Here is a 12635-nt window from a genome sequence, read left to right as displayed (position 1 = left end):
TTCTCTAAACCTTTAATGCAAATGTTGGCGGGTACCTACACACTGTTGTTGAGGTTGTGTCTGTGCAAAATTCTACAGTGCTGAAAATTTCATGTGGTAGCTACGAATGTGGTTCCAGTTGAAGTAAAACTCAGTCTAATCGCTTTCCAATCTTTGAAACCAATGTCAAGAGTTGCTAGAAATCCATTGTTTAAGGCACTGGACACACAATTTAGCTGGGCCTCCCAGAGCCAACATGCTGCACCCATTCAGTAAAACATGTCATTGATTATATGACCATTGCATCCAGATTAATCGGACGCTTTTCACGGTGGCAGGAACTGTTAATAAGAAATTGAGAGCCAGGGATGAGCTTTGGGTTATTCCAACTTGGTCAGGAGTTCAGGTTATAATATCAATATTAAAAGACTAGAAACGGTTAAGAACAGTATCTCCTTAGCTCTGAGTTTAGCACCATGCACAAACTCAAGTCTCGGGCGACGATGGGTGGCGTGATTAAAGTGTCATTAAGGATGGTCTTATTATACAATACATGTGTCTCCTTTCTGACTGTTTAAATATTAGGTATAGCATAAACAGTAAAAGTTACTATAGATTCTGCCTGTAAATGTATGTTGGCAGAATACGCTAAGGGGTAGCAGAGAAGTCCTAGGCATAGGCCCTCCTATTGGCTATATACCATGGCTGGATTCAAGGAGCTGAAACCCATTTTTCCCATCCTGATTTTCCTTTTCTAGGAAAACTGACAAAGCTTTCCTAGAGGACTTGTGGGGGAAGAAACAGTGTGTAGTGCGGATATCCTAAGGATCTAAATGAGATTTGTATTGGAAGTTAAAACATAGGAACCCACCTGATAAAGTACAGTAGCTGTAACAACTTAAGACATATGACATAAAGTTTTTCTTCAGTTTCAACATACATATAATAGGATCATAAGACTGGAGAAAATGCTACCATTCTGGAGTTTTGTTAAAAAAAATAAACATTGCTGCAAAATTGGTAACTCTTTATAAATTTGTGTGTCATACTTAACACAAAGACCACGGTAAAATATGCCACAAAGGTGAGTCTCTCTCTCTCTCTCTCTCTCTCTCTCTCTCTCTCTATATATATATATATATATATATATATATATATATGTTTGGTTTTTCAAGACAGGGTTTCTCTGTGTAGCCCTAGCTGTCCTGGAACTCACTCTGTAGACCAGGTTAGCCTTGAACTCAGAGATCTGCCTGCCTCTGCCTCCCAAGTGCTGGGATTAAAGGTGTGCACCACCACTGCCCAGCAAATGCTTTTTTTTTTTTAAGCTAAAAGAAAAAAATACCAGCAGTCAGGTTTTGAGTTTTTAGTATATGCAATCACAGAACACCACTTGTAAAATTTTTTTTTTAAATGAGGCCTTTTATTTTCAAAGGAGGATTTTAACAGAGTTGGTTTTCTGAAAAGACGACTGGCCATCCTGACTGGGAAAGAGGAGTGAGTCTTCATGAAAGACTTGTAGAAGATGCCCAAGAGAAAGAAGCACATCAAACCTTTCTTTAAAGACAGGCTGTGGCGGCAGCGGGTGTTTTTGTCGAAGCCAACAGGATGATTCTGCAAGCCACTCGGAGGAGCAACCTATGCCTTCTATGGCCAGATCTCAAAGTGCACATTTTTGTGTGACATCCTGCACAAGCAGCCAGGCTCTCATTAAGATGCAGCCCGTTAGATGATCGCTAGGGAGAGATTCAGGGTGTGGGAAGCACTTTGAGTAACATTCCATGAAAGCATTAGACTGTTAGAGATTAGGAGGGCCCTGATTGTCCACAGTGGGGGAGAGGACTGAATCGAATGTACGCACATGTCAGCGTGAAATAGCTGCTGACACAAATTGAACATGTGCAATTTTTTAAAAAGGTGGTATTGAATAACAGGCCAACAGCCATCCCTCTCGGCATTTTAGGCCTCTTTCTTCTCTCCACTTTGGCTCCGTGTTGAGTCACTTCCATCAGGCAAGGTTCCATAGGATAAGCCATTTGAATCTGGTTGTATTTTGTCCAACATTTGTTTCCCTGTGGAGATAATAATCATAAAAGACCTTTTGAGCTCTTAAAAGATAAAAAAAAAAGTCCTAATAATTTCTCTCCAGTTCTGGCCACATTTTATGCCTTAAAAAAATACTATGTGGTTACCCTCTCAATGGAAAAGATAAAACGTCAAGGGAGGGCTCACAAAAATCTCATAGTCCTTGTCTTGTGGTCACACACTTGTCCACATGACATCTACCCATTCTGCACTGGGCATAGAAACAGGTTGGAACAATCAGGAGAGCCACATAGCTCCGTCACTCATCTCCAAACCTCTCTCTGAAGGGTTTTGTCTTCCTTTGTCTATACAACAACACAGGAAAACACCATGGGCCAGCAGCTTTAAAGAGCATTGCAGACTACACACAGAGTTTCATAAAGTGGAAAATAGTTAATGAGCAAAAAACAAAATAAAACAAAACAAACAAAACAAACAACCAAAACCACCCTTTTGGATTCCAGCATTTTTATTTCTTATAAAAAATAACCAGTTTTAAACAAAGCCCCAGTGAGCACTGTTGCTACAAATGTCAATTCTATCCCTGACTACTCTTGATTAGGTAGCTCACAGGTCAAAGAGAACACAAAACTCACTTCCTTGCTCTTCACTTTTTAATCTTACAGAAACTTTAGTCATTTTTGCTTTAAAGGCACGATGGACAGAATGGTGGACAAAACTACTACTGCATGGAAATCTGTAGTTCACCCCAAATCCTTAGCAAGGCTGGGAGTGAGTGGGTGGGTGGGTTAGGGTCGGGGAGTGGTAAGGATGGCTGGCTTTGCTCTGGGTTTTGCTTCTGTTGTGTGCCATGTGCACACGAGGTAGGCTGGTTCTCAGTGGAGATGAGCACTGGAAAGATGGTACCCGTTGACACAGTCTGCATGAATGAGGAGAGGAAGGAGAGTGTTCACGTCCTGGTGATGGTGGTGTCACTCTCAGCATCACAGCGAGCAAGCTGCCTCAGTTTTCCTCGGGAGCGATGCTCTTTAGCATCGGGACCATCAATCCTCCCTTGGATGTCCCATCAAAGGGTCTGTAGGTGTCAGGGATCTGACACTCCCCATGCATCCATGTCCTTTGACCCTTTAAGGAAACCCCAGTGAGATCCTCCAAGTGACCCGCATGAAGGAAGCCTTGTCAGTTCTTCAGCAATCTCATTGTTTTGTGCAGAGCTGACATCTAAAAATTATCAACGTTATAGTTCCCTGGGCTTCATTACTCAATGCACTTCTTGAGGTGAAAAAAAAATTAAGTTTTTATGTTAACATGCAAAATGGTGCCAACAATGATTAGTTTATGAGGATAAATTTTCTTTTCTGTAATGTAAAAAGATGGCACTTATTTGTGTGTGTGTGTATGCGGGCATGGAGGTTAGAACACTTGGAAGAGTCGGTTATCTCCTTCAACCCTGTGAGTCCCAGGGAGTGGACTCGCATCACCGGGCTCGGTGGCAAGCCCTTTTTATCCACTGAACCAGGCCCAAGGTTAATCTATTATAAATTAGAGAAAAATATACATATCTTTTTTTTCTTACCAGGAATATTCCCGAAATCAATAAAAGACTGTTGTAGGTGTCCATTTTCTCTATTTCTTGTCACCAAAAATACTCCAAGGAATGACAGAAAGCACCTGTAAGGAACACAGGAATACTGAAACAGCTCATAGTATTAAATAACTGTGCTCTAACTTGAACATGATGACATAAATTCCATCAGTTTTGTATATCCCATTTCTTATGGTAAACTGCCTCAAACTTGTCTTAATTTTTACAGCCAGTAAAAGTTATACCCAGAACCAAGACTTGGGTAGTTTCCAATAAATCTCTGCTCCCAGGTTTTCACCATCTGGAGGCTAATTCAGGCTCTAAACCCTTTGGGTAGACACTAGGTCTCGTTTTCTATCCATGCATGCCCAGACCCATTACTGGCATGCAACATGAGTGAAAAACAAGTTATTCTTTAATTTTCTAAGAAATCTCATTGTCCTTGGCCATAAGAGTAGTCATAGTTTCCAGACCCCAGAAGTTTGGCCGCGCCCAAATGTCTTATGAAATTGAATTTTCAAGATAGATGGTTTCCTATGTTGAAAATAGACTAGGCTCAAGTTTGCATAACAATGGTCACGCTGAATAGCAGATCGAGAGGCAGCTAAGCATTAATGGGGTGCGCTTGGAGCCAATGGGAGCAGCTATCCATTGGCAACACATCACCAGCGTTTGGCTCTCTTGTTTGCCAGCAATGTTAGCAGTGACAGCCACCGAGTCTCTAGAAGGGGCCAAACTGGGCGGTTTCTGATAGAAAGGGCAGCTACCAACCTGAAGCTACTTAAACCTAAGACCAGGATCCACCAGCCTCGGCCTTTCACTTGGGTGATCCTAAGTGCTCCAAGGGACAGGTGGTCCTGACAGAGAACTGAAAGACTAAACCATAGATACTTGTGGATTTATCATGATTCTGACTGGAACTGCAGATCCCCAATGTTTCAGAACTCTCAAAGGGGTACGTAAGTCACAAAGCGAAGGCCGCAGAGCCCTGTGTGGAGTGTTAAGTTGGGAAAGACGTTTCTTATACTATGTTCCAATTTTCTATACTTCAGGCAAGATGCGAAAAATCCTATTAGAATTAATAGAACTTCATATACCTTCAAGATAGGGTTTCTCTGTGTAAGAGCCCTGGCTGTCCTGGAACTTGTTCTGTAGACCAGGCTGGCTTTGAACTCACAGCAATCCCCCTGCCTCTGCCTCTTGAGTGTTGGGATTAAAGGCGCGCGCCACCACTGCCTGGCTGCCTCTGAGACTTTTACTCACCCAAAAAGGTAAATAAACACAGCGAGAAAAGCAGCACCGAGGAATTCCTGGTAGAATATGATGCCTGTATAAGAGAAGAACAGAGTTAATTTTAGGGTAGCGACATTTATAACAGCAACACATTATTTTTTAATTGTGTAAATACATTTTTTCTCCCTGTGTGTGGTTTCCCTTAAAATGTACATGCAGTATTTTGATTTAAGAGAGTCTGTGTGCTATTCTTACATTTGAAACTACTCAAAGGGTTCACATGGGCTTGCAGGCTTAGTATAATTATCAATGTTATAAAAAAAGAACCAACTTAAGTTTTTGTAAGCAGAAATTTCATTTTTGTCTATATACATGCATGTATGTGTGTACGAATGCATAGTCATATGTGTGCACATGCCGGAAGCATGAGCACAACGTGTGTCTTTTCTCATGAGCCGTATATCCACCTTGTTTTTAGAGGCAGGGTCTCTCACTGGCTTGTCTATAGTTAGCCTCTGGAATCACAGACACAGCATTTTTTTTTTTTAATGTGAGTTTGATTTGGGGATTGAACTCAGGTTCTCATGCTTGTGCAGCTATGCCATCCCTTCCGCTATGTCTGGCTATGTCCTATGTTTTGTTAAGTCTGGTCAGGTGCCCACATGGGCATGAGCGGAACCTCTGGCAATTGGGCATTGCCCTGGCTTCACTTTTCTCCAGGAGCTTCCTCCTGTCTTCTTCCTTTGGCATCCCCTGTAGATCATGGGGGAAGGGTGGTGGCGGTGGGAGCATTGTCATCCGCTTTAATGAACTTTTCTCCCACTTAGTCTCAGGGACTTCTTCATGTCCCAAAGACTTTGTAGAGCTTTTATTAATTAGGAAATCTTCAAATCACAGAGCATCTGAAACCAGCTGTGTGCGTGTGGCGGGTGGGTTTTGCCACTTGGCAGAGAACATTTGCTGTCTTTTGGAAGGTAGTGCCGCAGGTGCTGGAGACACCATGGTGAGCAGGCGTCTTATGTTTCTTCCTGTTTCTGTGAGTTTGACTCAAGTGCATGAGCTCAGTATCTTCCTTTTCTTTCTGCGATTGACTTTATTCTCTTAACAATGTCCCTGTTTCATCAGCGTTGGAGCAAGTGTCCTTTTTCAGGGTGAGTAGGACTCCATTGCGTGTAGTCATCACTTTTTTTCCCCCTGTCATCTGGGATTGCTTTCATGTTTTGGCTATTATGGTTCTTTTGTTTGTTTGTTTGTTTTTGTTTGTTTTGGTTTTGGTTTTTGAGACAGGGTTTCTCTGTGTAGCTTTGGAGCCTATCCTGGTACTCGCTCTGGAGACCAGGTTGGCCTCGAACTCAGAGATCCACCTGCCTCTGACTCCCGAGTGCTGGGATTAAAGGCGTGCGCCACCAATGCCCGGCCTTGGCTATTATGGTTAATGCTACAAATTTGTGTCCACTTTTGGTGAACATAATTGCTGGATTGTAGAATAATTAATGGCTATATAATTTTGCATTTCCACTTACCAATGGTACAGGAGTTAACATCCTAATCTCTCACAATCTTGCTGCCACTTTTTTTTTTTTCTTTTCCTTTTAGCAGTGGCCGCCCTAGGGTTGGAGGAATGGCTCAGCTGTTAAGAGCACCACTGCTCTTCTAGAGATCCTGTGCTCAATGCCCAGCACCCACGTGGCGGCTCACACGCTGTACAGCTCATGAGCTGTAGTCTCATGGGATGCAATGCCTTCTCCTGGTATACAGATGTACATGCAGACAAAATGGCCATGTGCATAAAATACATAAACAAATAAATCTTTGGCTGGACACAGAGGGTGTATTCCTTTAATCCCAGCACTCGGGAGGCAGAGGCAGGCGGATCTCTGTGAGTTTGAGGCCAGCCTGGTCTACACAGTGATTTCTAGGACAGCCAGGACTGTTACATAGAGAGACACAGTCTCCAAGACAAAACAAAACAACACTAAAATAGTAGTCACCGTGACGGATGTGTGAGGTGACATCCTGTTTCTTTCTTTGCTGATTTATCGATGTCTAATCATTTTCATTTGCTCGTTGGCCGTTTTATATTCTCTTTGCAGACACGTTTGGGTCCTTTGCTCGTTTTAAATCAGGTCACTCGTGGTTTTGGTGTTGACTTGTAGAATCAGAGTGGAAGCTTTTATAAAGCCCTTGATAATGCTGTGAACTCAGTCTGGGAGAGCGGTACCACCTCCCCAGCCTTGTAAGGGTGCCCAGGATAGTACAGACTTGCCCATGCTGGCTACTGCAGTAAAAACCACACATTTATTAACTTAGCAGGAAGGAAATGGCCATTTTGCCTTTCAGCTATACCTTTTGCTGCTGGGAGGAGGGGACCATTGAACAGCTTTACTACCAGTCCACATGCAACATTGGACGAACTGTTATCATTTCCAGAAGGTTCAGGCATTCCTAACTCACATATTGCTCAATGTCTCGAGAGCATTACATGCACCCCTAGTAGTTAAAAACCTTCTGCTCAGGGAACTATGTTATTTTTAAAATATTTTTTCCTGTATATTATTAGGGTGTATATCATGTCTGTAATTCCTTTTGCTTTACTTTAATTTTCTGATAATTCTAGGGTGTACCAACATACAATCATTTCTCACTTTTGCCTGGAAGCACTAGGCACTGGTTGCCTTAGGATATAATCTTTAAGTATTTCTTTGAGGTTCATTTTTTGGGGTGGGGGGGACAGAAGGCTGTATGAATCACTTTAAGGTCCTGCCCACTGAGCTGGGTTTGGTGGCACACATCTGTGATCCCAGCACTCAGGATGCAGAGGCAGGAGGATCCTGAGTTAAGAGGCCAGCCTAGGCTACAAAGCAAGTTCCAGGCCAGTGTGGACTACACAGCCGTAGCCTGCTGAGACAGTGGCAGAAGCATCAGCTTAGCTTTGAGCTTGCTGATAACATCGAGCCAACGCCCTACCATTATCCCATTTATAAATAATTTACTTGAATCTGTTGTATTTTTGGCTTGGACCAGGTTTTAAGTTTTGTACTTTTTTAACATTATTATCTCTGCAATGTGGAAAGTATTCATTAAAATACAGGAGTTGTAGGAGAGGCAACTGTGGAAGTTTGTCAGGCCTTCTGTGAAAATTGGGTAAATTTCCCTGCAATGGTAAATTAGGCCAGGGACCACATTCTTTCATTAAGGTGATGTGGGCACAGACGGATGAGTCCAAGGAACTGGGGGTGTTTGGCCTGCAGGGAAGACTCAAGAGGGTTTTTTTCCTTCACTTTGATTAGCAGGAGCTGCGAGCAGCAGCCTGGGAAGGCAGAGTAAAGGTAAAAGTGTGTCTTGAATTCATAAGGAAGCTAATTTGAGCTCCAGTGTAAGGAAACACTTTCTAGTCATTCCCGAGTTAATGAGAGTCATCAAGACAGGACTGGGCTGCCTCAGGAAGCAGAGAGCACCAGGAAGTAGTCACACAAAGGAGAGGACCATGGAAGAAATTAGATACTGGTTGGAGGCTGGGGACATGGACTCCCAAAGCTTCCTTGTTCTGCCTTTGAGTTTGAGAGGACCTTGTTTGTACCTGTGGTGGGGTGGCTTCACCTCCCGGGGAAAGCCAGGACTCACCTGCGATGATGGCACTGGTTGTGAAGAAAGCATGGTTGACTGGAACCACTGTGGTCATCGTGTAGAGTTTTGTGGCTTGATTCAGGAACCTATGGAAGACGGCAATTACTGAAGCTCCAGCTTAGCCGCGCTCAGCAGTACGCTAACAATAATAACTTCAAGAAATGTACGCTCCGCGGCTACAACTACAAAGGGTAGGAAGTGCATCTAAAGGGCATTTCCAATCAGCGGCCATAGCTGAGATGCATCTGATGTCTGAGATCAGATGTCAGGTTTTATGGTCTGTTTAAACCAACAACAGTAACAATGAAAAGCAATTAATCATATTCCGAGGCCGCAGAAGTTTGAGTTGGAAGCCATTCAAGCTGCTGGACCGGTATCACACCGGGGTTGATTCATTAGGATAGGCCCTAGAATCTGTTAAATATCATATCTGGGGAACATATAGCTATCCACTGACATGCCACGTGCCAAGAAAGCAGACAGAGGAGCAAAGGAATGTTTAATGTTTCAAAGGCGATGCTCGGCGCTCCAGCTGCAGAGCACATGTGAGAGCCGAGCTTCTGCTCCTGCCGGCCGCCGCCGGGAACTCAGCTTCCCACACCAGCGTGCTGCTCTGGCAGAGACAAAGCAGTGCTTTCCATGGAGGTTTCAAAAAGCACTGATGTTAGGTAGGGCAAGTGATTTGCTCGCTCTCCAGCAAGGGACAACAGATGTCAAGAATAACTGGAAAAAAAAGAAGTGTGTGTGTGTGTGTGTGTGTGTGTGTGTGTGTGTGTGTGTGAACATACTCTGAATACACTCATGCCAACATGCCAACAAACCTCCCTGGGTGATTTTAAAGGGAATCAAGGTGGAGGACTACGTTTTTACTTAATAAGGCTGACAGGATGCGGTCTTCCTTCAGCTGCTTCTGTCCTTAAACAGAGCAACGACACTAATCACTAAATCCCCAAAGGTGCTGTAGCAGTAACAATTAATTCAGAAGACAGAAGTGGCAAAATAGCAATATTCAAGTATTGATAAAAACACACCCAGTTTTAGGAAGTGGGTTTCAACTGTCACTCTCCTGCCCAGGACCTTCTTAGGACCCACAGGACAGACTGCCGCCCTCTGTAGAGCAAGCCCTGCCCCTCATCAGAACTTTGAGATCTGGTTTCCTGCTGGGTATTGGGGAGACACTTCTGTATAGTGTTTTGGGGTGAACTCTCTGGCTAACTCAAAAGAGTGGAAAGTGGACACAGTGATTAAAGCAGATGGGGGTGTGTGTGTGATGGGGGGGGGCGCAGGAATTAAAAATGTTCCGTGTCACCAGTATCAGGACCCAAGAGAAACATGAAACAACCATTCTTAAATCCCCACGGGTATGAAGGAAATTCTGGCCAAAGATGCAAAGTTCTGGGGGGAAAGGGTTTTCCTCCGGGCCAAATGTCTGGTTTTGTCCATCTCTGGGCAATTAATGAGCGTGAGCTAAGAGAAGGAGGTGAAGGGTTCATGCGTCTCCTATATTTAGAATGAAACCCTGGGTGTGGACCCATCCCCTTTGATTTATTGCTAATGACAACCTGTGTACGATCTGTATTAATTACAAGCAGAAGAGCATCAGGGAAGCATCAGGCACACTTAGCTGGATGGAGGCCTCGCTTTAGAATGCGCAAGATGCAAGCAAAGGCAGCTCTAAGTACAAACTAATCAGGAATGGAGGAAGAAAGCGAGGCATGGTGGCTACGGGTAAGCTGGAGGTCCTTTACCTTGGGAGACCACTGTATTTCATTTTAATCATCAGCTAAGCTAACGCAAAGAGAAGCACAGGAACCCCGGAAGGTTACTGAGTTTACAGACGCCGACTTACTTGACTTGGAAAACACAAGAGGCTATCATGATTACAAGCATGACATAGAAGATGGCGTAAGTTAGCTGCATTTTCCCCGTCACAGAAAGAGTGATCATGCCTGAGACAGCTTTCACTGAAATCACAGTCAATGAGGCTGGAAGACAAAAACACAGACAAAACTCATATTTGAGACAGACATTACAGACACGTAAACTAGGTTTACTGGCTGGAGTGGCAAGTGTGCCAATTATGCTTTCAGGACGATGTTTGGGAGGGCGCGTGGCAGGGTGGGGACCTTCTACTTCTGCAGCAAGGTGCTCGCTTTCCAGCCCTGACTGTTGGAAGAATGCCACGGAGATGACAGGAGGCAATAGAGGATGGGAAAGGCAAATCAGCGAAGGGCAGTATCAGGTCAGAGTGCCTTCAAGGAAAAATGACAAACTACAGTGAAAAGTTCAAAACTGAATAGCCGAGAAGCCAGGAAGTCAGAAGCTACTCACCGAGTCGCCTGCGCTTACTGAGGCTTGTGCTAAGATTGTGTTAGTGGATGCCCTGTACTTTCTGACAAAGACAATTAAGAGGACCAGGACTAGAACTGAGTATTCATTTCTCAGACTGAACCGTAAATGTGACATTTACGGAAGCAGCATCTGCTGATTTTTCCGTGCTGAGGAGGGTCTCCGGCGGGAAGAGGCAGGCAGGTCTCTATGAGTTCAAGGCCAGCCTGGTCTACAGAGTGAGTTCCAGGACAGCCAGGGCTACACAGAGAAACCTTGTCTTGAACTCCATCCCCCCCAAGAAGAAATCAATTGTCATCTTTTTCATAATTTATTTTTATTTTATGTGCATTGGTGTTTTGCCACGGGTATCAGGGTCACTGACACTGGAGTTACAGACAGTTGTGAGCTGTCATGTGGGTGCTGGGAATGGAACATGGGTCCTCTGGAAGGGCAGCCATGCTCTTAACCACTGAACCATCTCTCCAGCCCCCAACTGTTATTTCATCCTCAAGTCATTTTTTAACATTTGGGCACATCGTTATTTTACCTTTTTCAAGGAAGAATGTATCACAACTCGTGACTCACTCAGTTTATACCACTTAGGAACTTATTTTCCATCACCACTAAGTATTTCCTATGCCATGAAGTATTCTAAAGACTTTTATTGGCTGTCAGGAATGCCTTTGTATGAGGTGTATAATTTATTTGACAATTTCCTATTTTTGGGTATTTAGATTGAATTCTTTTTTTTCTCTCTTCATTAAAATGAGGCTGCGGTGAATTTTCCTGAACACAAATCTGTCCATCATTCTGCCTATTTCCGTGGAAAATCACCTGAAGGGGAATCAGTGTGTTGACAGCCATTGTGTGAAGGCTTCTGAGACGGCCTCACAGACAGCCTTCTGGAGAAGGGAGTCATGCTGTCACAGTGTCAGTCAGTCTTCATGACTCAATTTTTTTTTATTGTTTTTGTTCTATCTTTCTCTATCTTCTTAATCACCAAACATAAACACAAATTCCTTTCATCGCTACAATACGTTCCCCTGGCATCCTGCTCCTTCCTGATTTGATTTCTGGCTTTCTTCAGTTTAATGCTTAGTTCTTTCTCCCATTCCAGGGATTGCTGGGGTGACAAGATACGAGGTTAACATCTCCTGATCAAAGCCATCGATATTTCAGTCGTTAATTTTGCTTTGACAACCGGATTGTGCTGAAAATAGGGTGAGGTTTCTGGATTCCCAGTGTTCTGAGCCTGGAGAGGACTGTGCATCGAGGCTTAAGATTTTTTGTTGTTGTTGTTTTAAGAAAGGAGGTCACAGACAGTCATTAGCAATCCTCACCACATTGTGTGACAGAACTCAAAACCTAAACCATGCCCAAATAACAAAAAGACTCACTAGATTTATCCTGAGACCTCACTGACATTCAAAAATTGCTAAGGAAATACAATTTAAATGCTCTCAGCACACACACACACACACACATACACAAATGGTCAGTGTTTGAGGTGATGGGTATGTTAACTGTTGGTATGATTTGTGACAACGTTGTTCATAACTCATAACACCTCTTCAACCCATAAGTTTATATAGCTATACATTGTCAATTTATAATTAAAGTCTCTAGAATTAGGGGTAGTATAGTATATAGTATATAGTATAGTATATAGTATACTACACTTGAGGGGTAGTATAAAAACCTAGTAGAAGTTTCCATACACATACACACACACACACACACACACACACACACACACACACACACACAGACACGAGAAGATTATGATCTAAGTGAAATCGCCTAATAACGGGGGAGACAGAGCCCCAACTGTTCA

General features: G+C 43.4%; 1 protein-coding gene across 2 annotated transcripts in view; it reads right to left on the bottom strand.

The window, feature by feature from the left end:
- Positions 1–1406: 1406 nt before the first annotated feature.
- Positions 1407–12635, bottom strand: part of Nipal2 (NIPA like domain containing 2) — an 84361-nt gene continuing 73132 nt past the window's right edge. Inside the window, exons 7-11 of one of the 2 annotated variants that reach the window (XM_027431522.2) lie at positions 10320–10455; positions 8468–8556; positions 4874–4937; positions 3602–3696; positions 1407–2051 (exon numbers count right to left, since the gene is read on the bottom strand). In XM_027431522.2, coding sequence (XP_027287323.1) covers positions 1939–2051; positions 3602–3696; positions 4874–4937; positions 8468–8556; positions 10320–10455 — 497 coding nt within the window. In that variant the 3' untranslated portion in view covers positions 1407–1938. The remainder of the gene's footprint in view (positions 2052–3601; positions 3697–4873; positions 4938–8467; positions 8557–10319; positions 10456–12635) is intronic. The other variant, XM_035449651.1, reaches the window with a different exon arrangement.

The sequence above is a fragment of the Cricetulus griseus genome, chromosome 10, assembly GCF_003668045.3.
Source record: "Cricetulus griseus strain 17A/GY chromosome 10, alternate assembly CriGri-PICRH-1.0, whole genome shotgun sequence".
Lineage (NCBI taxonomy): Eukaryota > Metazoa > Chordata > Mammalia > Rodentia > Cricetidae > Cricetulus > Cricetulus griseus.
The sequence above is the reverse complement of the archived record's forward strand: the minus strand, read 5'-3'. Positions and strand labels throughout refer to the sequence as shown.